The sequence below is a fragment of the Ailuropoda melanoleuca genome, chromosome 5, assembly GCF_002007445.2.
Source record: "Ailuropoda melanoleuca isolate Jingjing chromosome 5, ASM200744v2, whole genome shotgun sequence".
NCBI lineage: Eukaryota > Metazoa > Chordata > Mammalia > Carnivora > Ursidae > Ailuropoda > Ailuropoda melanoleuca.
The window spans coordinates 75,999,461-76,025,590 of record NC_048222.1 but is presented as its reverse complement, the minus strand read 5'-3'; the positions used below and the strand labels follow the sequence as shown (position 1 = coordinate 76,025,590).

At 45.0% G+C, this 26,130-nt stretch overlaps 1 protein-coding gene across 4 annotated transcripts; it reads right to left on the bottom strand.

The window, feature by feature from the left end:
- Positions 1 to 1,774: 1,774 nt before the first annotated feature.
- DOK2 (docking protein 2) lies at positions 1,775 to 6,367 on the bottom strand. Of its 4 annotated transcripts, none has more exons than XM_011219174.3 (5): positions 6,142 to 6,367; positions 4,809 to 5,105; positions 4,495 to 4,582; positions 3,415 to 3,599; positions 1,775 to 2,913 (listed from the first exon to the last, which is right to left on the bottom strand). In XM_011219174.3, exons 1-5 carry the CDS (start codon positions 6,202 to 6,204, stop codon positions 2,293 to 2,295), a joined length of 1,254 nt encoding a protein of 417 aa, XP_011217476.1. In that variant the 5' UTR covers positions 6,205 to 6,367; the 3' UTR covers positions 1,775 to 2,292. The 4 variants fall into 4 exon arrangements, with proteins under 4 accessions (XP_011217476.1, XP_019650289.1, XP_002914830.1 ...); XM_019794730.2 differs by having other exon boundaries at positions 3,415 to 3,596; XM_002914784.4 differs by having other exon boundaries at positions 4,824 to 5,105.
- Between the last annotated feature and the right edge of the window lie 19,763 nt (positions 6,368 to 26,130).

Here is a 26,130-nt window from a genome sequence, read left to right as displayed (position 1 = left end):
CTCCTGCCCTGGCCTGGGGAGGGGAATGACTGAAGCCCTTAGAGGCCTCGGCCTTCCTGCCTCCAGTGTATTCTGAGGCTGGACAGTGGCCACAGGGACAGCCCTTTGGCACAGACAAAAGAGGCAGTGCTCTGTCTCTAACCTGCTCACCCATTGCCTCAACTTCCCTTAATAAGGGACAAAGGCGTGGATTAGATAAAACGTGGATCACAGGGGCACCTGGGTGGCTCAGTCGTTAAGCGGCTGCCTTCGGCTCAAGGCCTGATCCCAGGGGTCCTGGAATCGAGCCCCGCATTGGTCTCCCTGCTGGGCGGGATGCCTACTTCTCCCTCTCCCACTCCCCTTGCTTGTGTTCCCTCTCTCGCTGCCTCTCTCTGTCAAATAAATAAATAAAATCTTAAAACAACAACAACAACAACAACACGTGGATCACAACATACCGGAGAGGCTCTATCTCATTTCCCTCCTAAGCTCTGGATCCCCTTTCCAGCGCTTTTCGGACTCTTCTAGCTGGATACAATAAACCCAGCTTAACCTCTACACGTCAGAAACGAAGCTCACCTTTTTCCCAAAGCCTGAATCTTTCCAGAAACTCCATTTCTCTGTGCTCCATACCCAATATGACTCCAAGATCTGCAGGCCCTATCTTAACATCTTCTGAGTCCATTCTTTTCTGAATTTCTCCTTCCAGTGCAGCCTCAAACCATCCTGACCTCAGTCCCATTTTTCACAGGGCTGGTGGGGCTATTGCCCTAATGAACAGCTCTTCTGGGACTCTCTGCTCAAAAGCTTCGTCATTCTTCCTTCCCCTCGAATCCCTCCTTCTACAACATGGTTGGAACCTGCCTTCCCAACTGGATGGCTGCGTGCTCCCTCCACTCTGGACGTGGAAATGGTTTCTGAGCACCTACATACCTCCACTCACGCTCACTTTTCCGCCCATGATGCTCTCTTCACACACTCCTTTAATCTTCATCAGGTTCCTTCCCACCCTTGGAGACCCACCTTCCACACGAAGTCTGTCTTCATATGTCCCATGATAAACTGCTGCTTCCTCTGGCCCCCAGGACCCTGATTCACCTCTTGTGGCACGAATGCCCCCTCTTGTAATAGGCACCTGTATCCTTGTCTCAGCCCCCTGGGGGCCGTCAGCATCTTGAGGCCAGGGCCGTCTAGTCTGACAATGCTCCAGAATATTGGCTGAATTGGCTGGCAGCAGAAGTGTATTGACATGACACGGCGTAATACTGACATCAACTGAGAGCAGGTTTTGATGAGACAGGAGGGTACAGGGCACAGAGGCTGACCTGCAGGGAAGTGGGATACTGAGGGTCTCTGGAGAATGACGAAGCAGGAAGGGCTCTCAGAGCATACCTGGTGGACAGAGAAGACAAGTCATAGGAAGGCAAGGGATCGATGCGATCTGGGGCCAGCCCGCTCCTTAGTCCCACTCCTAGTGCACAAGAGGCTCTGTAAGTGCCAGCTCTTACCCACCCTCCAGTGCAACTGTTCGCATACATGCCCTGCTTCCCCACTATTTTCCTGGGCTTGACCCTAAACTAGCAAAGGGTCAGAGATGCTTAAACAGCTTTCCCAAGGTGCCCTGACTTTCACAGACCTGCTCTTCTGTGGACAAATGCTTGAGACCCAGCCTAGGCTCAGAGAGGATCTTGCTGCTGGCACAGGAGGTATTAATGGCAGCCATTTGAAGCATTCTTCCCCAGGAGGGCTGTGGCTGTCCCATCCCCACCCCACAGCACTGATGCCACACAAAGATATTCCAGAAATGTTTAATGCCACAGAGAAGTCCAAAACCTACAGAAAGCTACAGCCATCCTCCCGGGTGCCTAGAACCAGGGCTATGAACAGCAGGCGGGAGGCCTGCACAAGCCAAGGGTCCAGGGCACTTTGCTGACATCCGTTTGTCCTCTGCCCTCAATGCCCAAGGTTCCTTTAGGCAGATGAAGGAAAGAAGAGGAAGTGGAAAAGGGTAGGAGGAGGGTGTGTCACTTTCAGGCACTCTTCCTGCACGGGAGGGTGACTCATGTGGCAGGCCCTGGGAGGGTCAATTCCGCAGACCAGACTAAGGCAGGCCAAGCCCAGGGTTCCAGAAGGAGCAAAAGGAAGTTCCTGGAATGCAGCGGCCAGAGGAGTAACCGGCAGAAAGTAGAAGGGAGGCTTCCCCCCAGCCAGCCTCCTGCTCCTTCTCATGGGCCTCCGACCCGACCCCCTGTGAGGACGGGCAGGCTTCAGCACCTGTATTTGATAAGGTCCATGCCTTCTCCACCCCCATCACTTTGGGCCCTTCTTAAGTATGACGTTGTCATACTCTGTTCCCTGTGGCCAGCCAGAGGCAGAGAAGTCCTGCCCTGCTGGGTAGACGTGCTGGAGGCTGCCGGGGTCCCTGTCCACTGTGGCCTGCCTCCTCCAGGCCTCCCCCTGGGGCTCCTGTGGGCTGTCGTACAGGGACAGGGCAGCCACTCCTTCAGGCTCATCGTATATGTGGTCGGGTGGCGGGGCCGGGTGCTCCGCAATGCTGTCATACAGAGGGTCCGCTGGGGGTGGGGGAGGGACCACCAGGGTGCCCCTCAAGCTCTTCCCCAGGTTACGGGCCACTGCATCGAAAGGCACTGCATACTCCCCCTCTGGGCCCCGTGGCCGGGCGGTAGGCACTGGCGTAGAGGGCGACGGAGGTGGCAGTGAGTCGTGGGGCCGGGAGTAGGGGCTTTCTGGCCGCGGCAGCACCGCAGGGACTGTGGCTGGCTGGGTTTGGGGCCCAGGAGGGGCGCTGTTCTTCTGGGCAGAAATGGCTTCTTCCAGGGCCAAGAAGATCTCGTTGCCTTGCCGGGTTTCGAACTCAAAGCTGCCCTCTCCAGAGACGCAGCGCCGGCCTGCCTCGAAGGAAAAGGTTACCTGGGTGGAGGGCAAAGGAGATTATTAGCCAGGCCACAGGGTGGGGTCACTTCCCCTGGACCCAGCTCCCAACCACAAACCTGTCACCTCTAGCTTCCCTCCCTCCACAGGAACTGGGGGAGCTTCTCCGCAAGCTGGTTCTCCTCCCTCTGGGCTGTTTCCTTAACAAGCAAAGCTCTCACTCTTCTCCCTTCCTTCTCCCTCCCATCCATCCAGCACGGAGCCTGGTGTACATTCAACCGCAGTAATGCCAGCCACCATTTACCCCTCTGACCTCTCTACCTCTTCCTGTTCTCCTGTCCTTCCACCCCCTCACTCTCCCCCGCCCCCACCCTACCCCCAGCTCTCTCCCCACTGGCTGTTTTTCTTCAGCTTTTATCTCTGTCTTTCCTTCCTCCTCCCATTTTCTCCTCCTTTGAGAGCCCCTTTGCCCTCCCCCTGACAATCACTTCTCTCACAGCTCTCCCTTCTTTCAGCCTCCCTGTGGCGGCCCCTGCTTACCTTGTCCCGCCCAAAGCGCCTCAGAAACCTGTAGGGCCACTCATACAGCTGGGTGCCCAGCTCAGGACCACTCCACAGCTCCAGGGCAGTCTCCCCAGCCCGGAGGGTATAGGATCCCCGGAGCCGGCACCTCTCACTGGCTTCTGTGGGTCTCATGGTCACAGCAAACTCCTTGCGGGGGGCTACTGAGGAGAAGAGGGAAGAGGAGGAGAAGGCAGCTAATGGGAAACAGCTGGCCTGCCTCAACACTGCCCTGCTCTAAATAAGTGTGCCAGAGGCTTCCAGAAAAAGCATTAGCCATGTGCCCATGACTCCAGAGCCCACATCTTGAAGGCTGAGCTGCCCGAGGATAGGTCATACTCCCCAAAATGCCAGATACCTCCACCCCCTACCCTAGTCGGCATCATGCCCTAGCCACATGCACCCCAACCTCGTGCCCACATCCTTCCTGCCGCTGTTGCCAGAGCCACAGCCTTGTCTTCTCCATCTAATCTCCGCCCCCCCCCACACCCAGCCACCTCCCCAAGTCCTATTGTCATGGCCGCAGATGCAGCTGACTCTGCCCTCCCAGCTCTCAGCCTACCCACCCACTGCTGACGCCACCCAGCGCCCTCTGTGAGGTGGAGCTTGAATGTCACCCTGTGTCCATCTGCCCCCCCACACACACACACACCCAACCCAGGGGGCTAGACATCACAAGAAGGGACTGCCTTGTTAGCAGAAAGCTCCCTTGCCACAGGACACCTTAAATCCGCAGGAAAAAAAACCTTCTCTTCTCAAACAGAGAAGGACAGAGAGTCCAAGAGCAGCCCCTTCACTGAACCCCCCAGCCTTGCCCTCTCCCAGTAGCAGGGCCTGGGCAAGAGGGAGTGAGCCACGGGTGAAGGCCTGCCGCTCAGGGCAGGCCAGGCTCCCCCACCCTGGGCCTCTCCCGGAAGCGATGCAGAGAGGCTGATAAGGGGGCTGGCCGAGGCTGGGGGCAACCACAGGGCAGGAAGACTCAGACGTGGCTGTGGCCCACAGCCCCACCCCACCACAGCCCTGGGGAGGGCGCCCCCTGGGGAAGAGGCAGCCCCTCACCTGCGGTCGTGCTGCTGTACAGTTCATTCTCCTCCATGCAGGGCCGGCTGCCCTTCCCCGCTGACCCCAGCAGCTCCTTCCTCTGGCCCTGAGGAAGAGGCCAGGGTCTCACCACTGTCACCCATGCCCAGCCCCACCTCCGGCCCAGGCCTTCCTCCAGAGCACACTCAGCCTGCTGTCCCTGTCTGCATTCTGGACTGCCCCCCCCCAGGAACCGCCCCCAGCATCCTGACCTTGGCTCTTATAACACCTGCCGACAGCAAGTACCGAGTGCCCCCACTCCCACATGCCGTGCCCCCTCGCCCTTTCTGTACCCGTGGATGGCTCACAGGGAAGGCCAAGAGGCAGATGGCCTGGATCCAGTCACTGCGCTCTGTGGCGGGGGCTGCCAGCAGGTACAGGCGCTCCTTGGTCTCCAGAAAGAAGGCACTGGTGTCCCGGGGGCTGCTGGCCTCCCCGCCTGCCTCAGCCACACGTAGGCAGTCACTGAGGCGGATCACCCTCCTGGCGGCCTCTCCCCGGCGTGGCTTCTCTGGGCCATCCTGGAGCTCCAGCCGGGCCAAGGCGCAGTCTGACTCTCCATACAGCACAGCCCCAAACCGGCGCCATTTCTGAATCCAGATGCATGGCAGGTGGGGTGCCGAGAGGGAGCCACCCAGAAATAGAGAGATGGAGACCAAAGGGGAGAGGAGGAAGCATGGGAAAGGTCATAGGGTGGCATTCGGGGACAAGGAGAGAGGCAAAGATCACAGGAGACCCAAGGGGTCAGAGAGAATAACAGGACCTTAGCAATTAGAAATCGTTGGAGATCTGCCCCCCACAACCAAGGAAGAGGCAGTGACAGCAAGTGGAATGCCAAAGGCAGAAGTGCACAAGAGTGAGCCCGTGGAGGCAGACTGCAAGGCAGGCCCAGCCAAGATCCAAGTCGAAGGGCAAAAATTCTACGAGTCCCTGAAGCCCAGAGGAAGGATGAGAGGGCGGCATGAGGGCCCCAACCAGAGACCACCGTTCTGGCTCTGTGCAAGGTCCTACAGAAGGCCAGAGGCCAAGAACTTTAGTCCGCCCTCTTAAACCTTCCTGCTTCATCCCTTGACAGGTTGGGTCATGAGAGAGACAGAGAAGCCCTGGTATGAATCAGCTGAGGGAAAGAGAACTTCCTCATTTAAGGAGGCCAATAAAGGAAAAGGAGGCTGGCCACAGAGACCCCAGCTCAAGCTTACCTCCAGCCCAACTAACCCCACTGGAGCAGGAAAGGGAGAAGGAGCCTCCACTGCAACCCCAAATTATCCCTTCCATTGCCCCTTCCCTTCCCTTCCCAAGCATCCCTGTGAGAAGTTACCACAGAGCAAAAGAGGCAAGAAATGGAGTCATGGCCCCCCTTTACCCTCTCCCCGCTGGCGAACAGAACAGCCGTCTGCAAAGAGCAGATGTCTGCAAAGAGCAAAGAGTTTGGGGCCTGGTGGGGGAAGCAAGTGGCTGCTAAGGGAAGACTGCTCCTAAGATTGAGCTCTGGGTCTAACGTGGCGGGTGGCACAGTGCTCACCTTCCCGTAAAGGTTTTGAAACATTCAGGGGCTCCTCTTCCTCCCCAGGAATTTCTAGCAGCCCCCCAGCCCCTCTGCCCAGCCCAGCGCAGCCTTGCTCTTACCTTCCCAAAAGTCTGCTGCTGCAGAAGGTACAGGAAGCCCTGTTTCACTGCCACTTCTTCCATCCTCCCAACATGCCGGCACCCCAGCCCTGCAGCTCTCTGCTTCCACTCCCGCCCTCTTTTTCTCCTCCCTGCTATGTGTTCCCCCTTCTCTCAAGTTCATTTCCTCTCTGCCTAGAGTTTTCTGCACTGTTCTCGTCTGCTCGATGACGACAAACCGATAGGCCCTGTGGTTTCTTGCTCTGTGTGTGTGTGTGTGTGCGCGCGCGCGTGTTTGACGAGTGAGTTTCATGCACAAGCTTCCTGCATTTTCATTGAGTAAGAGAATTTCTGAAAAGCTAATTTCCAGTTTTTCAGACAGCAACAACTTAGGTGCAGAAGCTGACTGAGCAGTCAACCAAACAAGGAATGGCTGACCTATAGCAACAGAGAGACCCAGAACCAAATTCAACAGTAAAGCCAAAAGCAAAAGGCCCTCATAATCAAGTGGGATGCTCTCAGCATGACACAGCTGGAAGAGAACTTGAAAATCAACCACACTAAGTCCGTAATTCAAAGATGAGTAGACTGGGGGGGCCTGGGTGGCTCAGTCGGTTAAGGGTCTGACTCTTGATTTCAGCTCAGGTCATTATCTTGGGGTCTTGAGATGGAGCCCTGCAGTCATGGTCATCAGGCTCCACACTCAGCGGGGAGCTTGTCCCTCTTCCCATACCCCTTCCCCTCTGGCTCATGAGCTCTCTCTCTCTAAAATAAATAAGTAAAACTTGAAAAAATTAAATTAAATTAAAATGAGCAGACTGAGGCTCAGGAGATCTGAGGGACATGTTCAAGGCCACCAAACCGGAACCCAGGTCTTGAGGCTCAATAAGAACTAAGCCACACACACACACACACACACGCACACACACACACACACGCACACACGCCCAGCATACCGGACACATCAGACAGAGCTCACCACTTTCACACACAGCTGCAACTGTGTTTCATTCCGAGAGAAGCACTCCCTGCCCCAGAAACTGCACACACACAGCACCTTCTTGGGATTCTAGAAACATGAACATCCCCACACTGAAACACCCTATATTCCCAGAGCACATCCAAACAGTTGGAGTTCACCTCCTTTCTAGCCTTTGTAAGCATTAGAAAGGCACTAGAGTTTCATCTGGGGATTATCTTTTTAAGTTGCAATAGCAATCTCTTATATTAAAGAAATCAAAAAAGGCTTCATAATTGCCAAAACAAAGTGCTCTTTAGGTTGCTGGAGCTTCCAGGCACACAGTGTCACCAGCTACACTATCTATCCCTGGAAGAAGGGGGTGCAGGTATGAAGCCACCTGTTTGCAACTCTCCTGGGGTCACAGGACTGGTGGGGACAGGAGAAAGTACCAGGACTCCTGGTTTTTAACTCAATGATCTTTTTATTGCTGGCCCATAAGTGCAATCCAGACTCCATGCAGGAAGATACATTGCTTTGGGGAAATCTAAGGTCCCCAGAAAATATTTAACTTAGAGCCAGATGGTTTAGAGAAGCAATCTGATGGAGGCATGGTGCAGAAATGTTGGGGAACCAGAGAATTAGACAAGCACTCTTGGGGTAACCCCATAATGGGTGCTTATATAACCGGGCCATTTCCTCTACCACAGGGGTTTGTTTGCCTTGGGAAGGAGAGCAGAGCAGAGCACTGCTCAGGCCATCTGCTGTATATGCCATGTGCTTTACCAAAACAGCTTTAAAAGATGAATGTTATGAGCTCTCGGAGGAGAGGGCTGAGTCATGTAAAGCTCACGGCACTCAGTCCTGCTGCCTGGATTTGAACAGGTTGATCCAGAGATCAAGGGAAAACCAAGGATGCTGGTGTGTGAAAAGCTCCTTGGGAAGTATGGAAATGGGGCAGGGCCTACTCTGTCTCTTTAGTCCCTATGGAGAGACAATGTTACCTGGGAGCTGTTTGGTCTTTGGCCATCAGCATCTCCTCATGGAGTGAGAAGAGCTGTTAGGGTCATCCTGGAGGCTCCCAGGGCAGTGCCTTTCCAACATTAACGTGCAGATCCTGTTTAAAGTGCAGAATCTGCTACAGCAGGTCTGGAGTGAGACCAGAGATGCTGAGAGTATTGGCGGGTGGGCCAGATCGCAGTGTGGGAAGCAGAAAAACAGAAGCTATCCGCACCCCACCCCCATTACTCTGATCGCCTTTCCCTAAGGCAAATTGGACACATTCCACTCGGAACCACAGGGGGGCACCCGAGTTTACCAGATTACTTGAAAGCTATTTCCACCCAGACAGCCTGAGCCCCAGGTATTCCAGGCAACCGCATGCCATCTCTTGCCTCTGGTAGCTGGAAAAATTCTGTGGCTATTGTCTGCAGATGGAACAGCAGTAATGTACTATGAGCGACACACTTTAAGGACCTCCCACTTTCCCTGGCAGGCCTTGTGGGATCCCTGCAGTGGAAGTACTAACTTCAGTACCTTCTGTTTGGCCACAGGCAAACCCTGAGAGCAGAGACCCAGAAGACAGAGCTCCAAGACACAGCTGAGGGGCAGAAAATGAGAGGCCCTTCGGTGACCCAGGCACCGATGATGGGAAAAGAAAGAATCCTAAAGGGAGGAGTGGTTTATACTGAGGCACAAGTGGGGTTTGGAGTGCTCTTTGGTTTCTCTTTGCTTTTATTGGAAAGAAGGAACATACCACACCTCACCTATGCTTCGGTGTAAGCCAGAGGATCCTTTCATTTACACTGGTTTCTCTCAACAGGAGTTAGGAACCATGCAGGTCAGAGAACACAGCTCCAAGAGCCTTGCAACTTTTTGTTATTGTTCTCACCAATGATTAGCAACTAAATCCTTAACACAAAAGGGCTTGTGACTTTGTCTTTGGGGGCCATGAAGGAAGGAGCAGAGACTGTGTCTGATTCCTTGGGCAGGCTTGGAGATCAGATGACCCCCAAGCGACAGACAGGTGGGGCAGCTACCCCAGGGGTAGCACTGGGCACACAACAGGAAAGGAGGTATACGATGGGCATGGAGCTAGCATGGCCCTGAGAAGGGTGGGGAACTGAGGAAAGAGATATGTGACCTGGGGTCATGAAAGATCCTCCCCTGCTTCCCCCCAGGCCAGTGTCTCCTGACTGTGGAGGAGGGAGCACACCACCAGTCTCTCGAGTTTTGTTCCTAGTTTCATCCTTTCTGCATTAAGTATTTCACTTCTCCCAGTAAAAGGAAAGACCCAGCACTGGAAACTCTCTGAGAAGGGCTTATAATAGAATGTAATAATTATGTTATTTAACATTGACATAACATTTCAAATGCTTTATGTTCTCTTTTTATTTTTTTTTTTAAGATTTTATTTATTTATTTGTTGGGGGGGGGAGAGGAAAAGCAGGGGGAGGGGCAGAGGAAAAAGGAGGCTCCCCACTGACCAGGATTCGATCCCAGACCCTGGGATCATGACTTGAGCCAAAGGCAGACACTTGACCGACTGAGCCACCCAAACGCCCCTGCTTTACGTTCTCATATGAACCCACACACACCATAGAATGAGACAGAGGTATAAAGAAGTTAACTCAGAAATCATTTCTTGAGCATCTACTTGGTACGGAGGGTCTAGGGACACAGCATAAACAAGACAGAAAGTGGTTACTTTCTAACTGGAGACCCTGACAATGAAAAGAGTATGCAAGTAAATAGCTTTGGACAGTGGTCAGTGCTGTAAGTATGGCAGGGATGGGGTCAGAGGACAACTCTCATAGAATGGTGAGAAAAGCCTCTGAGGAGATAACAACTGAACTAAGAAGTCAATGACAGCAGGGAACTAGTTACTTAACAATCTGGGAAAACATACCAGGCAGAAGTGACACCAAATGCAAAGGCCCCGAGACAGAAACACTGTAAATATGAGGAGTTGCAAGAAGGTCAGAATGACCAGAGCATTGTTAACAAGACGGAACATGGTAGAGATAAGGTCAGATTATGTGGCTTCTCGGGCCACAGCAAGGATTTGGAATGTATTCTAAATGCAACCGAAGGCCACTTAAGGATTTTTAAGCAGGGGTGCAATGATTTATGATTTTAAAATGTTCTGCAGCTGTATGGAAAACAGATTATCACAGGGCAAGACAGGAAGCAGAGAAACTAGTTAGGAATCTATTACCAGACCCCAATAAAAATGTGATGTAGCTTGGACCAGTGTGTTAGCAGTAGAAATAAAGAGAAGTGGCCAGATTTGGGTATGTATTAAATATAGATTAAATGGGACTTGCAAGTGGATTGGATATAGGGGACTATTGAGATACTAGGAATCAAGGTAATTCCGGGCTTCTTAGCTGAGCAACTGGGTAAAGGGTGGTACCATTTACTGATAAAGGGAGGATGGAGAGAGAACCAAGGGTCGGGAGGAGGACTGGTGGGGGAGTAGATGGGGGCCTGGACCACAGAGAGCTGTTACTCCCACCCAATCAGGCAACTAAGGAATTGGAAGACTGCCACTGCAATTGTGACTCCAAGAATATACCACTGCAGCTGCTATGCCAAGGTCAGGAAGCCCCTGACTCACCATCCCAATTCAATGCAGGGAGCTCATGACTGGACACTGGAAGGTTGTTGGGAAAACAAAACACAGCACAACACAACACAACGTTCCAGGGGTTAGGCTTGCCAGAAGCAAGTCAAAAGCTTCTGCTTCACTTCTGCCTCCAAAAATCGTCTCCCAATGAATCTAACTGGCAGAGGCAATCTTGCATACAGAGCCCTAACTGCAAGGAAGTCTGGGTAATGTAGTTTTTAGGTGTCCTACCTCTGCAAACCAGAACGAAACACTAGGAGGACCCAGGTTGAAAGGAATGCTGTGCACCAGTTCACTCTACCCACAACAGAAAGTGATTCACTACCACCTTCATTTCCATTGCAAGTGGTAGCCCCCAGTCAACAAAAATTCAAACAACCAATAGTCTCAGAATCCAACGAAAATTTAAGCTGGGGGCCTTGATTGGAAGCAAGAGAGAAATCCAATGGAAAACAAAAGCCAGCATTATCTAAGACTGATAACTCCTAGTGGAAAAGATTGGAATTGGCCTCAGCGGGCAGGGACTGACCTGATCTGACCCAGGGGGTTGACTATCCCAGTCAGACTGAGCCCAGGGGTCCTAAAGGCCCTTTATCTCACCCCACCACCACCACCTTTCCCAGCATCTGACCCCTCTCAGGAGGCAGCCTAGAGTACTGATTAAGATAATAATCTATTTGTGAAGATTGAAACTGTGCCTTCTGCGCGTTTCCATTGTCACTACTATTTGGCGGCTATTCCCATGAATGTTTCTGGAGGAGAAAAGGACAGACACGACAACAGGGAGATCACTATTCCGGTTGCCGGTAAAACGCAGGATCAGAGAGCAATGGCCCTTATCCACTGGAGCAAAAAGCTAGAAAGACACAACATGAATTCGGTCGACGTCGGCAGTTCAGTGGAAAGTAAAGAATAATGCAGACATCCTAAGTGGGGCGGGGGGGATACCGGCGGTGGGCAGGGAAGACCCCTTGTGGGTGTGATGTAACAGCAGTTGAACGGCGGGGGTGCGGGGGGCATCCAGGGGCAATTAGAAAGGAGAACACTCGGGAAGAGAGGAATCCACCAGGTGCTGGGTTCTGGGCGGGGACAAAAAAAAAAAAAAAAAAAAAAAAANTGAATGGAGCAAAATGGCGGATCATGTGCAGGTGAGAGGAGCCGCGGGGGGGAGGCGGCGGCCGCGGAGAGTGGGGAGTGGGGGGCGCACACGGCCCAAAGGGCTCGAGCCGGCTCGGGGCTCGCCAGGCCCGCGCCACCGCCACTCGGGGCTCCGGAGCCGCCGCCCGTCCCGGAGCTCCGGGGCCTTTCCCGCCTCCCGGGCCGGGGGCCTCCTCCATCCCCTCCCACCCGGTCCCACGCCTCTCGCGCAGGGCTGGAGGTGCAGGAATCCGTGCCGCGGCGCGCACGGCTTACATGGCTTATCAGTCACTGTCTTCCCGCTGGAAGGAGGCCTTCCGCAAGTCCTCTTGCCCCCCAAGACGGGGAAGGAAGAGAGACCCCCTTGTCGGCTCTGTCCTGAGGAGTCTTCCCCATTACACCCTCCACCTTTAAACACATAACAAAAAGAAAACCTCACACTGGTAAATCTCGCTTTCCAGAGTATTTCCCGCCGCCTTCCTCTTCACGCCCCCGAATATAAGAGACCCCCCCCCCAACCTGGCCTCCTTTTCCCTCCCACGGATGCGCCCTTCACTCCCACACTCCCAGTCGCACAGCCTATGGGGCCGAGCTCCCCAGTCGTCCAAAATGGGTGCTCAGGCCTGGGCCCGCCCTCCCTCCTGTCCCCCTATCCACAGTGAAGGAGTTGAGTGCCCACACCTCCTATGAAACGTGGGGTGGAGGGGGGTGTGTCTGAAATGAGGTTCAGTGTTGGGCGCAGACGTTGCTGTGGAGGGTCCTGATCCGGCTCAAGAGCTGCCCCAGGCGTGCTTTGGGCCCAAGCCACTTTTCTTCAAAGACATGGCACAGGCCCTCGGGAGGGACAGCCCACACCAAATCTAGTAGTAACTGGAAGCAGTGCAGGGTTATTTCTTGCAAACTCCATAAAGTTTTTCCTCTCTGTGCTGTAGACGTGGTATTTTTATGACAGTCATTGATATAAATCTGTTGTCAGAAGCTTTCAGATTTTCTAGGTAACTGCACAGATTTTGTGTTTTGGGAAGTATAGAGAGTATAAGAAGTGTCACCTTATTTTGCATACTGTATAGTATCATTTCTCAAGTAAAAAGAATGATCTTATTCCTGATTCGATGTGTACAAGAAGCTAGAGTGGTGTGACTCTATCAGTTGTTTAACTGGGAGAGAAGGCACTAATTTTCAGGCCCAGGGATCAATGGAGTAGATCTTTGGAGTATGAGGGACAAGTTATCAGGACAGAATTATAAAAAATTGTAACCGCAGATGGAAGACCACAAGATTTGTGTTTTAAAGCCAGTATCATGGCCTTATTCAGAAATAGCAGGAAAGCTTGATACAGGTGATAATATTAGTAGCATAGCACCTTGAGTTTTGCAGCAGCCATTTCTAAGAGACATAAAGGATTTTATGTGATTAAAAAAATTTTTCCATCCTTAAAGAGTAGATAGGTAAGAATTATTTCTCTTTTTTAAAGGCTAACCAAAGCACAAAATATATTTACGTAAGATAAAGCTACGTGGACCAAAAGCACTTTGACTCTAGGTCTAGTGTTTTCTACTGGGGGAAAAAGTAGCATCCATGAGCATTCCAAAACATGGTTTGAATGGATAGTCTTTCTGAATGATGATTTGGACAGCAAAGGAAGTCCATTTACTTTTATGAATATGCCCTTGTTCTGTCTCCTGTAAGGAGTATCTCTTAATGTGATTTCCCATATCTTGAACCCAAAAGGCTGTCGTTTCTCACAAGAAGAAAGTGAAGCCGCATCAAAGTAATTAACCTTCATAGCATTTTTGGCTCAAGGGAGGGTCTACCGTATTTTTAATAAGGCGATGTTTTTCTCCCACCTACCTAAAAGAATAAAAGTCTACCAAAGTTAAGAATGTACTAACTTTTCAAAACAAAGAGGAGTATGCCAGCCAGTGTTTTATTTTACTTTTAAGAGCTGTAGTGTGGTGTTCTTTGAATTAGCAGTCTTTATTGCAAGAGTAATTTTGTGAGGGAATTTTTTTCTGTTTAGATAGAATGGGGCATGTGGTTTTTCTTTGTTAGACCACTAAATTAGTTTTAGTATTGGGAACTCAGATTTTTCCCTGGTACTTCACTGTAGCAGAAAACCTCTCTCCCCAATATGGAATGAGTAAATAAAAGGATTAAAGACAAATCTGAAGTCGCTGGGGGGTGATACTTTTCTCATAACACTACTGGAACATGTTTAAAAAGGAGTCTGTTACAGATTCAAGACAGTGATTATTTGAAAGTTTCCTATGTACTACTAAATAGTTGAGTCATTTTGTGTCTAGTACTTCTCTGAACCACCAGGGTGAGCAGTTTTGTTGTTGCTGTTGCTGTTGTGTGTGCGTGTGTGCGTGTGTGTGTGTGTGTGTGTGTGTTTTACTGACACTGAGCGGGTGTCATATGATTCTCAGGCTGAAGTCCTGAGCATTTCTTCTGATATGTGTTTTATGGAAGTCTTAAGTGTTACAAAACATTAGTAATGGGAAAATTATAGTACTTGCTCTGTCTCTCAGCTCTGTCGTTGTCATAGTCAAGCCTCTTTAGAAGAGTGGCTGTAAGCAATTGAGGTTGTGGTGGTGGGTCTCTTGCTCCTAGATGACCTTATCTAATACCCACCGTGCAGGCAGTGATTATAGAGCATTGACCATGAAAGAAAATCAGACTCATTTGTATTTATCTTCAGTTGTTCCCCTTCCTTTTTTTTTTTTTTCCCCCTAATATCTGAAGTTAGATGAAGTAAATGAGGATTCAGTATCTTCAGTTACTGGCTAGTTACTGCAAAGAGAACACAACTCTCAGTGTACAGTGGTAATGAAAAAGATTAAGAAGAATCACATGTTAGCTTTAATAGAGCTAGATGGTGTTCAGGATCTTGAAGGAAAAGGAAAGAGCATATAATATATACAATAATATGCATTACTTAATTTTTAAGTATATAAGTATACTAAAAATATAATAATTATAAGATAATATGAATGAAGGATAGTTCTGGGATTTTGTTAGATTTATTATGTTGTTACACTGGGCCTTACACAGAATCTTTAAGTATTATTAACTGGGCTCTGCATTATGTCCATAATAACAGAAGATACTGTTTTCAAATAGTCATATTTTATTTTAAATTTAAGGTACGGTAATTAAATATTGACCACTGATTTAACTTTAGGGAGTCACATAGAAGAATCTTTACAACTGGCAGGTTAAAATTTAAGAGTGCAAAAGTTTAGCCTGATTATGGCAAAATTGGTAGTTGTATTTTCAGCTTTCAAAAATACGTAAGGAAATGATTGAAGCAATGGGTAGTCATTTTGAGAAGGGAGTTCTTTACAACTTTTGAGGATTTTAAATTGAAAAACTCAGTAACTTTTGCGACTTTTTTTCAGTGATACCATAATGCTTAAAGTGTACAAGGCCGTTTGCTGTACTGTGCACTGCAGAGAATTCAGAGCTGAGAAAGACACAGGAGCCAGACTACTGAAATGTCAAATTCTGTTGCTCTCTTTGGGCAGGCTTCAAACGTGCACATACAAGAGCTAATACGTTGGTTTCAAAACATGCTACATTTGTGTTGGATGATACTGAAATTGCTATATTCCCTCATTCACCCCATCGCCCTCTTCTGTGGATTTATATAAGTGATACATACATATTTTGGAAGAACAAATTTATATTTACTTAATAATGCTGACTTTAGTATATTTTGTCTTGTGAGAAAAGCCTTCAGAAAAATTAAGGTATGCGTGTGATATCATTCAAACACTTATGCAGTAAAATATAAAACATTGTTATAATGGAATCTCTAATTTAGATGGAGGTAAGAGAAAAGCTTTGAGAAGATCCCTATTCTCTATCTCACAGAGAAACTAAATTCCATCTAATGCAGAAATTGGTGTTCATAATCATCAGCTATATTTTCTTTTTTCTTGGTTGGGTTTTTGTTTTTGTTTTGAGATTTTATTTATTTATTTGAGAGAAAGAGAGGTAGCGTGTGTGTGAGTGGTGGGGAAGAGCAGAGGGAAAGGGAGAAGCAGACTCCCAGCTGAGCAGGGGGCCCCGAGGTGGAGCTCGATCCCAGGACCCTGAGATCAGGGCCAGAGATGAAGGCAGACACTTAACCAACTGAGCCACCTAGGCGCCTCTCTTGGTTGGGTTTTGAAAGCAGTGTTGTACCACAGCCTTTCGAGAAGGAAGTGTTGCCAGTATAAACCAATAAGCTAATGTCTCAGGTACAACTACTGAGGTTTCTTTACTCATTTCAATATATATAAGGAAGGTAGTGTTTAGAAGTTGTATCATCTCTTTTTTAAACCCCAAACATATATTATCCCACAGAATTTCTCAGATTCAGGAATCAGAAAGTGGCTTACCTAGACCATTCTAGTTTAGGGTCTTTCATATGCAGCCAGGCTGTCAGCTGGGCTACAGACAGTCTCAAGGCTTGACTGAGGGTGGTGAATCTGCCCCAGTTAGTTACTTGCACGCTGCTGGACTGAGGGCCACTGTGCCTCAATGGCTCTTTCACAGGGAGGTTTCACAGGGGCCTCTCCTCGTACATAGTTTTGAAGTACTTATTTTTTACATTGTATACTGATGTCTGCTTTGTATAAGTGACCCATCTTTGTTACTGTGTTTTTTAAACCTCGTAGTGAAATATACCTTCAGACAGGTACCCAAATCATGTGTTCAGCTTGATGAGTTTTCACAAAGTGAGCACCTGTGTAGCCAGCATCCAAATCCATAATATAATCAGTGCCTCAAAAGTCCCTCTGATGCCCCCCTCGATAACTACCCATACATCCTTCCTCCTAAGGGTAACTACGATCCTGTCATTTGATTTTTAAATATACGTTTAGAAGTCAAGCTGAGTAAGACCTATCTATGAGAGCTTGAACTTCAAAGCCAGGGAAAACAGTATAGAGCAGTAGTTCTTCAGTTTTGGGGGGGAGTTTGGTGTGTGTGTGTTTAGAATGTGATGAAGCTGTGTGCTCTCCAGGAAGGAAAAGCATACCTACACAAAAATTCGCCTACAGTTTCAGGCCATTCATGAACTTTAGAACTAAAATTTAAATATAACGTTTCTTTTTAGATGAAAATGCCCACTGCCTTTTTGAGAAACTAATTTGTAAGTGTTTCTCTTTTGACCCATGTGGAAGGGTAGTTCAGGATCACAGTATGTGTTCCTGGAGAGTTACATGCAGATTGAATTTTTAAATACTGAATTCTTGAGACTGATTAATAGAGACTGTGAAGCATCTGCTAATGTCCTGTTCTTAGCGCTATATAGACACATGGAAGGAAGTACAAGATGTGATGTCTTATTTTCAGGGGCCTTGCATTTTAATTGGGGAGATAACAAGCCCAGGTTATTAAGTTGTAAATTTGTAATGAGACTGTGGTTTTCTCAACGTGTCCCTGAATGAGGGGGCTCTTACTCCCATTACTCCCCCCCACCCTTCCAGTACATCTGAGCTCATGCCTCACATTTATAGTGACTCACTATAGCAGGGAATTCTCAGTGGAATGAGATTGGGGGAGGGGGGTCAAAATCCTGGGGGAAGGAGGAGAATTGTCAAAAACTGGGTCCTAAAGTATGTTATATTTGCATCCCAGGCCCTTCACCCCTTCATAAACATTCACACGCACTCACACAAAGACATACACACTCACACTCTTACTACCATAAATGGAAGGATGTCTTAAAGAGAAGGCAGAAATGGAAACTTTATGCTAGCATTTATTGGATTTTCAGCTGCTTGCCACTTTACATGGTCTCATTTAATGCTCACAGCAACTCTATAAGGTAGGTATTATCGAGATCATAGTCACGGAATTTTCCTTGATATAGGCTGATGAAAGGACCTTGTGTCTCTGGAAGACTGAAGAACTGTTGGAAAATTTAGGTGATGATTGTGGTGGTAGTTATTGTCAAACTTAACTGGTGTGGGATTTGGGTTGGGGGAGGGGGAAGGGGGGTGCCAGCATTTATTGAGCATCTGTTAAGGCATCCTGCTAAGTCCTTTTATGCCATTTAATTGGGCAACGCATCTAGTCTCTTTGAGCCTGGGTTAGATGATCTGTAAAGTCTCTTACACTTCGTGCATTCTGACTGGGATTTCCAGTTGTCATCCTTACCATTCTCTCCCAAATAAACCCCTCTGTTCTTAATACATACATAATAGTATCCTGAATTTTCCTAAAACATTTATGCTCATACTAATATTTCCATTTCATCTCTCTTAAATATGCCTTCCTCTACCCTCTCTCCCAATTTTTTAGGCTCCAAGAGTATTTTCGAGAAACTGATTATCTATAACAAATTGAGCTCTGTTATGCCCCAAATAATAAGTAAAGAGGTCTCTTGGTTGGACAATAAGTAGTGAAAAACATTTCTTTTGAGACAAGGAATTGACGTTATTAGTTAGATGTTGATGCTAGTATACTAAAAATTTATTCTCACTTAAAAGTCCCTGGATATAGGCGCATCGGTGACTCCATTGGTTAAGCATCCGACTCGATCTCAGCTCAGGTCTTGATCTCAGGGTCGTGAGTTCAAGCCCTGAGTTGGGGCCCAGCATGGAGCCTACTTAAAAAAAAAAAAGTGCCTGGATTTAAACCTCTCTTAGAGAAAAAGTAGTTAGATGAAAAACAGTTAGAATGCTTTCTTATAAATACCTCTGCAGACAGTTAGATCAATGAAATATCCCTTGTGCTACTTCAGGAAGTTGTAATCTTATAGCTGTAGTGGCCTTTTAATGTTTAAGCGTATGAACTTATGTTGGACACAAATACTGATCTCCTTGGTACTTCATATGGTAAGTTATGATACTTGAAATGTGTAGTCTCCAAATTGAGAGTTATGCTAGACATTTGCCTGAAAGCTTGAGACTTGTACAGTTAAAAGGGTTATATTTAAGGCCAGAAAACGGAAACACGGGGTTTTTTAAAGTGTGTTTTTCAATTCTCTTTAGAATTCTTTGCAGAGTTTTGAAAGTATATATCATTTCAATAGGCAAAAGTCATTTCGGGGCTTGGTTTCATAACCTTATTCACCTCCACTGACTCCGGATTTTGTTTTATTTCTCTCTTCCAAAAGAACATTATCTAAAGTCAAGCATGAAATTAATTTGACTATAGGAAGCTGTAACATATTGTTTTCTCCCAAAAGAATCTGGGAAACCAGATATATATTTCATGTATCTGTACTCGGCTAAAAAATTCATCGAAATTTTGCCAAAGGTATAGCCACAAATTATTTAGAATATTATTTGTTTTGTGTTAGTAGGTGATTTTTTTTTTTTTTGAATTATCAGCTTGTCATTGACCCATCTGAGGAATCCTTGTAAGGTCTTGTCAAAAACTAGTCAGAGGAATACCCAAGAATTTGAAAGAATAGTAAAACTTCCTGGGAAATGGGACCTTGTTTTCCTTATTAATATTTTGAACTGATAACGTTGTTCCATAGATGAGCAAGTTTCATCAAGCTTTCAAAAGACCTATAATGAAATGTTTTTAAACAAATTGAACCGGAGTAACAGGGTATATTTAAATAAAGACATTATCCCAAAGGTGTTACAAATGAAAACCTATTCTAATGTAAAAGATGACTTACTAATTCTTGGAAGTCTACATTGTAGTCTAACTTGAAATCCATGTTCCAAACAGGGAGATCAGAATGTCGTAAATAGGAAAAGTGTAGGTTCTCAGAATTCCTAAAACCTTTCCTCAAAGCTCTTTGATTTGGGTACCCTCAAGGTACCAGGGGCACATTTTCTTATTGGTGATAGTGTGAGACTTCAGACAAACTTTGCATCTATCCCTTGCTTACCCATCTCCTCAAATTTAAATAACACTTTTTTTAAAGTCAGTATATCAGTTCATAAAGATTGCTATGTGTAAATCTGATGCCTGTGGAATCAGATTTTCCTTTAAATCATCTTTATGTGCGCAGTAAATTGCATCCATTTAAGATGTACAATTTAACAAACATACCTGTGATTCCTTCACCATGATCGAAATACAACACATTTCCTCCTAATTGCCATCTATCCTTCCCTCAGCACCAGACAACCCTGATCTGCTTTCTGTTACCATAAATTAGTTTGCATTTCCTGGAATTTTATGCAATAGATGTACTGTGTACTCTTTTATTTTTTTACTTCTTTTACTCAACATGTGATTTTGAGATTCATTCAGGTTGTTGGGTAGTAGTTGGCTACTTTTTATTGCTGAGTAATATTCCATTGTATGAATGAGTGTATCACATTTTATATTTGTTCACACCTTGGAGGGATAGTTGGGTTGTTTCCAGTTTTAAGTCACTCTGAATAAAAGGGCTATAAATATTCACATGGAAATCTTTGTAGACATAAATTTCCACTTTTCTTGAGTTAGGTACCTAGGAAAAGAATGGCTGGGTCCTATGGTGTATTTAACTTTTATTTATTTATTTATTAGAGGGTGGGGGAGGGGCACGGAGAGAGAATCAAGCAGGCTCTACTCCCAGCACCAAGCCCAACATGGGGCTCGCTCTCACAACCCTGAGATCATGACCTGAGCCAAAATCAAGAATTGGACATTTAACCGACTGAGCCACCCAGGCACCCCAGTATATTTAACTTTTTTAAAGAAACTGTCAATTTTCTTAAGCAGCTATTCCATTTTACTTTCTCACCTGCAGTGTATAAGAATTCCAAATGTTATGTATCTTTACCAATCTTTGATATTGCCATACTAGTGGGGTCTTATTGTGGTTTTAGCTAGCATTTCCTCTGTGACTAAGGGGGTTGACTATCTCTTCATATGCTCACTGACTTTTCATATATTTCAGAGGTTTGCAAACCAGGCTGGTGGTTTGGCCGCACAGGCTGATTTTGTATGACCTGATAACTAAGAACAGTTTTTAGCGTTTTTTTGATGGTTGAAAAAAAATCTAAGAGTAATATTTCATGGCACACAATAATATGAAATATGAATTTCAGTGTTCTTAAATAAAAGTTTCATTGGAACATAGCCATACAAGTTCCTTAACAAATTGGCTGTGGCTGCTTTTATGCTACAGTGTCCGAGTTGAATAGTTGTAACAGAGACCTTTTGGCTTACTGGCCCACGAATCCTAAAATACTGTCTGGCACTTTACCAAAAAGTTTTGCAGACTTTTGGGGTATTTGTTCCTTAAGATCTATTGTCTGACTTCTGGGTAGGGGAGGGAGTAGCCCAGCGTGGTTCTAACCCATGCCCAATTTGATAGGCACCAGATCAGACTACATTCATTCATATTCTCAGGCATTCTCAGATCTCTACTGCACTGGCCAAAATGGTAACGGCTAGCCACATGTTGCTATTTAAACTTAATTTAAAAATTTAGTTCTTCAGTCACACTGACCACATTTCCATTACCCACTAGCATCATGTGGCTAGTGACTACCATATTGCACAGTGCAGGTAGAATATTTCTTTTATCACAGAAACTTCTATCGGACAGTGCTAATCTAGAATAAGAAAAACTTGCCAACTGAATCAAAGTGAATGGAAGCAGAAGTGGAACATAGGTTATAGAGTTACTTTCCTGGGTGCCTATAAAAGTAAGCTAGATCCTCATTCTCCTAGGTATGTGAATGCAAATGCCTATTTTAAGGTGTTTAGTTAAGATTACTTACTGTTTATACCATGAGCCTAGGATATGTTCTGTTCTCTTAGTCAAGTGAGGAGAGGAAGCAGTCAACTCATAAAAGAAATTCAGAATTTTACTTTTAGGAAGTATCTTAACGACTTTAACAAAAAACACCCTAAGCATGTATTCTTCCCCAAAGCACTTGACAAAAACAAACCTAAAATTCCTGTGTATTTTAAAACGATTTTTCAGATAAAGGCAGAGAATATTGAGGAAGGTATTAAAACCATGAAGTCATTTATTCAAGGTGCTAAGCCTTGATATAGTATCAATTCTGGTTTCTTTCAACTAATTTTAAAATATTATTGACCTTAAAATTTTTCATAATGATAGCATTAGCTTTGAAAATAACCCAGAGGGGCAGCTGGGTGGCACAGTCAGTTAGGCTTCCTGACTCTTGTTTTCGGCTCAGGTTGCAGTCTGCTTAAAACTCTCTCTCCTCCGCACCTCCCCCTGCACATGCATTCTCTCTCTCTCTCTCTCTCTCTCTCTCTCTCTCTCAAATAAAACTTTAGAAAGAAAAGAACCCAGAAATATTTTAAGTTAAAAATGGTTAAGATAGCCTATTTTAAGATTGAATTTAAAGGCTTTCCTTCACATCACTAAAAACTGTTTTTTGTGATTCTGCTCTTGAGGGCAGGCAGAACTGATTATGAATAGTGAAGTGGAGGTCAATAAATACATTACCAAATGTTCATCCTCTTCTTTGGCAAGAAAAAAAAGAAAAGAAAAAGAAGAAAATAAGTATGTAATTACTATACCTGATGAATTATCTTGTTCTTAACATAGAGATGTTTATAAGTTTTTGTGATTGGTCATGTCACTATGATCTATCCTAGAAATAAATGTTTTGCTGAAGTAAGAATCTAAATGCACCAGCTCACACTGAGAAAGTGGCATATGGGTGTTCCATTGATGTTCTTGTATATGGACCTAAGGAAATATGTAACAAAGGGTATTTTAGAGGCTTCCAGAAAGATACATTTTTAAACAACTCTTGTCATTTGTGGTTTCAAATTCACATTCTTGAATTGTCCTGATGTGTCTCATGTGTACCTAAATGTGTCCCCTGTTTGCTATTTGACAGAATGTTATTGTTTAGAATAGCATCATCTTGGTGAATTGGTAAGATAGGAGAAATGACTAGAATACACAGATCAGTAAACATTACTTCATTTGGCTGATATTTTTTGATTGTGTGCTGTGTGCAGGCGGTGGATATATAAAGGTGAATAAGGTATAACACCTACACTCAAGGACCATAATAGCTAGAAATGTATGCCAGTGAGGGAAGTAAAAAGATACAGGTGATATGACACATGTATGCACAGAACATAAGGAGACACACATGTCAATCCTCCCTTGGAGAGCCAGGAAGGTTCTCTTTTTTTCTTTCTTTTCTTTTCTTTCTTTTTTTTTTTTTAATTTATTTACTTTAGAGAGTGAGAAAGAGAGAGCACAAGTGGGAGGGGGAGAGGGAAGGGCGAGAAAATGTCCAGCCGACTCCGCGCTCGCAGGGCTAAATCTCACGACCTGATCAGAAACCAAGTGTCCGATGCTTAACCGACTGTGCCACCCAGGCGCCCCCAAGTCAGGAAAGTTTTCTTAAAGTGGTGAGTGCTTAAGCCAGATCTAAAAAGACATTAAAAAAATGAAATATAAATAAAAAAGACAAAGTGTTCTCTAGGTCAATAAACATACCAAGCAGAGAAATAATACCATAAGGAAAGCTGTATATGTGATGGAACATTCCAGGAAATTGAAAGCAATTGAATATCCCTGCTGTATAGAAAATAAAGAGGAGCAAGGTGAGAAATGAGACTTCAATGGTAGGAAAGAACCAGAACATGAAGAACCTGTTGTATCACAATAAGGAATTTGTTCTGTAGATGTGTAGTTGAAGGCTTTTAAGTAGAAGTGACGGAATAATCGCATCACTGTGTTGATGGTTATGGAAAACTGATTGGATGTGGACAAAGTAGGAGATAAAGCAGTAGTCTATGCAAGAAGTAACTGGGACTTGTATTAAGGTAATAGTTTTGAGGATGGGGAATAGGAGATTGATTTTATGGAGGTTACGCTTGGTGGGATTTGACAGTCGAATGTATAAAGTGAGAGGGCAGGCTTCCACATTTCTGGGCAGCTAAGCAGACAGTGAATGAATGAACCAGATGTTGAAGCCGTAGTAAGGTCAGTCTCGAATATACAAATTTTGAGGTGCTGGTATACATTTGAGTGGAGATATCCAGTAGGCAGTGTTTACCTGTTATCAGCTTGGGTTAGAACTCACAATCATAGTGAAAGCCTATTTCAGTAGCCTCCAGATGTTGTAAATACATGTAAAATGTTAGTTGTTCACAATACACACCTATCTGATTTCTTAGTAAGTTTACAGCAAACTGCAAACCTTGAGTGAAGCTGGTGTTTTATTCTAGTTTGTATTCTGGAACAGCCTCAAATTACCAGCAGCAGGGGTAAAATACATTTGACAAACAGCAGTGAAATTGGCATGCGTTAATGCCGAAAAAGAAGAGGTCCTGTTCTCAGGAGTTTCAGTAAACGTTATGATGTTAAACTACTCTGGCCACCAATACCTCTTAAGAGTCTCATTCTCTGAGCTAGCCGGGCATACGGCTTAAAGGTTTCTATATATATAGTTAAGGCATTTAAAAATCTACCTGATCTGCCCTTGGTTTTGTTTTGTCTTCCCATCTCATTTTTTAACTTTCGGAAAACAGATGGGTTTTTATTTATTTACCCATTATAACTAGTGTTCGAGGGGTACCCAGAAAAGACTTCTTTTTTTAAAAACCTCCTATTTCTTCTGTTAGAAGATTCTTCTAAATCTTCTGTTTTGCAACTTGCCTGGTCCTCTTTATTTGCTGACTTGGTAAGTTCCTGGAAAGCATTTTTCATAGATCATACAGTAGTGTAGACTTGAAAGGCAAATTGATACTTTATAAAACTGTTAAGGAAAAATTATTTAGAATTCCAGAGAATCAGAAAACCGGCATGTATGGGCTGTGTATGCCAAAACTTCTTAAATGTTTACTTAATACTCTTTTTTTATGTTTTTTTGTCAGAGGGTAAATATGGAACTCTGAATTCTTTGTTTCTCTGAATCAAAGTTCAGGGTTCCAAGATTAAGTATTTGTGATTGCTTTTATCTTTTTTCCTTTAATGTTCTGTTTTGAGTTTCTTATGCTCCTTTTTTGTTGAATCTTCTAAAGGAGTACATACAGTGCTTGGGGTTTTCTCTTGAGAAAAGAGAACTTGAGAAGCTATTCTTCTGAATTTTCAGGCCAGTAAAAGTCCAGTCCTCTTTACACCTTTATTTCTGAAATCTTTCATTCTTACTAGCGAACTTCTGAAAGTTTATTATCAGTAGTTAGACTGTGAGTCTTAATAGATCAGAGATGCTGTCCTAATATCTCAGAATGTTAAATTTCAGCTAAGCTCAGAAACCGCAGGTTGTTCATTCTTGATACTTGTGATATACAAGCATGTACAGGTATAAAGAAACACAGAATGGGAACATGCAAGGAAAGTTGGCTCTGATGTGTAGTTCATATACACACTGATTTCTTTTAGAGAATCAAGGATGTATTTCTCTAGGGCAAGAGAGAGTGGCCTATGGTATACTGTAGTATTTTACTGCCAAAATATAGGTGGGCAGCAAATTCTGAGGTTTGAGAAAACAATTGAAATGTCTTCCTCCCTTTCCTGGATTTTATAATGTTAATGTTGTTACTGTTGTTTAACCGGTGATGTTGCTAACAGTTTGAAAATTCCTCTAATTCAAGCCTTCAAATCTTTGGTTCCCCAATCACATACACAGGTTTGTTTGAAATGGAATACTGCCCTGACCCCTGTTTTTAAACAGACAACTATTTTAATGATACAGTAGTTGCTTTCTGTGTAATATTATATTTTATTTATGTGTTTATATTAAGAAAGCATTTTAAAGCCAGTTAACATTTCTCCACCAAATGTGCTGTTTTTGTTTACACACAACTGAATATTGAGAATGTTTCATTTATGACTGCAATAATTGTGTTTCATGTCCATGGTAATCAGAATGATACCGTTAACAGGTTAATGAAATGGGATTAGAATTACATAATTTTTAAGCTAGAAGAATCTTAGAGTGTGATGACACAATTTAAAAAATCCATATGCCCTCTTTTTGTAGGGTAGCTAGCTTTATAGTATTGTTTTCTAGGGATAATGTAAGAATTTAACCTTTTCCAACCATAATAATATTAACAATCTCAATTTTGTTATACAATTAGCACAATTAAAGAAAAAGTACAAGTAATCATGTCTAAGGAAGGTTTAGACAAAAATGGGTTTAGAAAATGGTTTCTTTAATTGCAGTTTCACTTCTATGGGTCAGACACTGTGCTAAATACTAGAGATAAAGCAAAGAACAAAATAGGCATGGTCCTTGCTCGTATATATTCTAGAAATTGTACCGATAAATATAAATTTACAAATTGTGATAAGTGATAGGAAGAAAGAGGTATACTGAAATCTTTTGAGAGTACTGATTTCTTATTTTTTTTTTTTTAGATTTTATTTATTTATGAGAGAGAGAGA

What these genes read in the sequence shown, in the direction of transcription:
- DOK2 (XM_011219174.3), bottom strand. Translation starts at nt 6,204, where the DNA reads ATGGAAGAAGTGGCAGTGAAACAGGGCTTCCTGTACCTTCTGCAGCAG. An exon ending in TCCCTGTGAGCCATCCACGG is followed by an intron (nt 4,583 to 4,808) that starts GTACAGAAAGGG and finishes CCTCTTCCTCAG; the next exon opens with GGCCAGAGGAAGGAGCTGCT. An exon ending in GGCGCTTTGGGCGGGACAAG is followed by an intron (nt 2,914 to 3,414) that starts GTAAGCAGGGGC and finishes CCCTCCACCCAG; the next exon opens with GTAACCTTTTCCTTCGAGGC.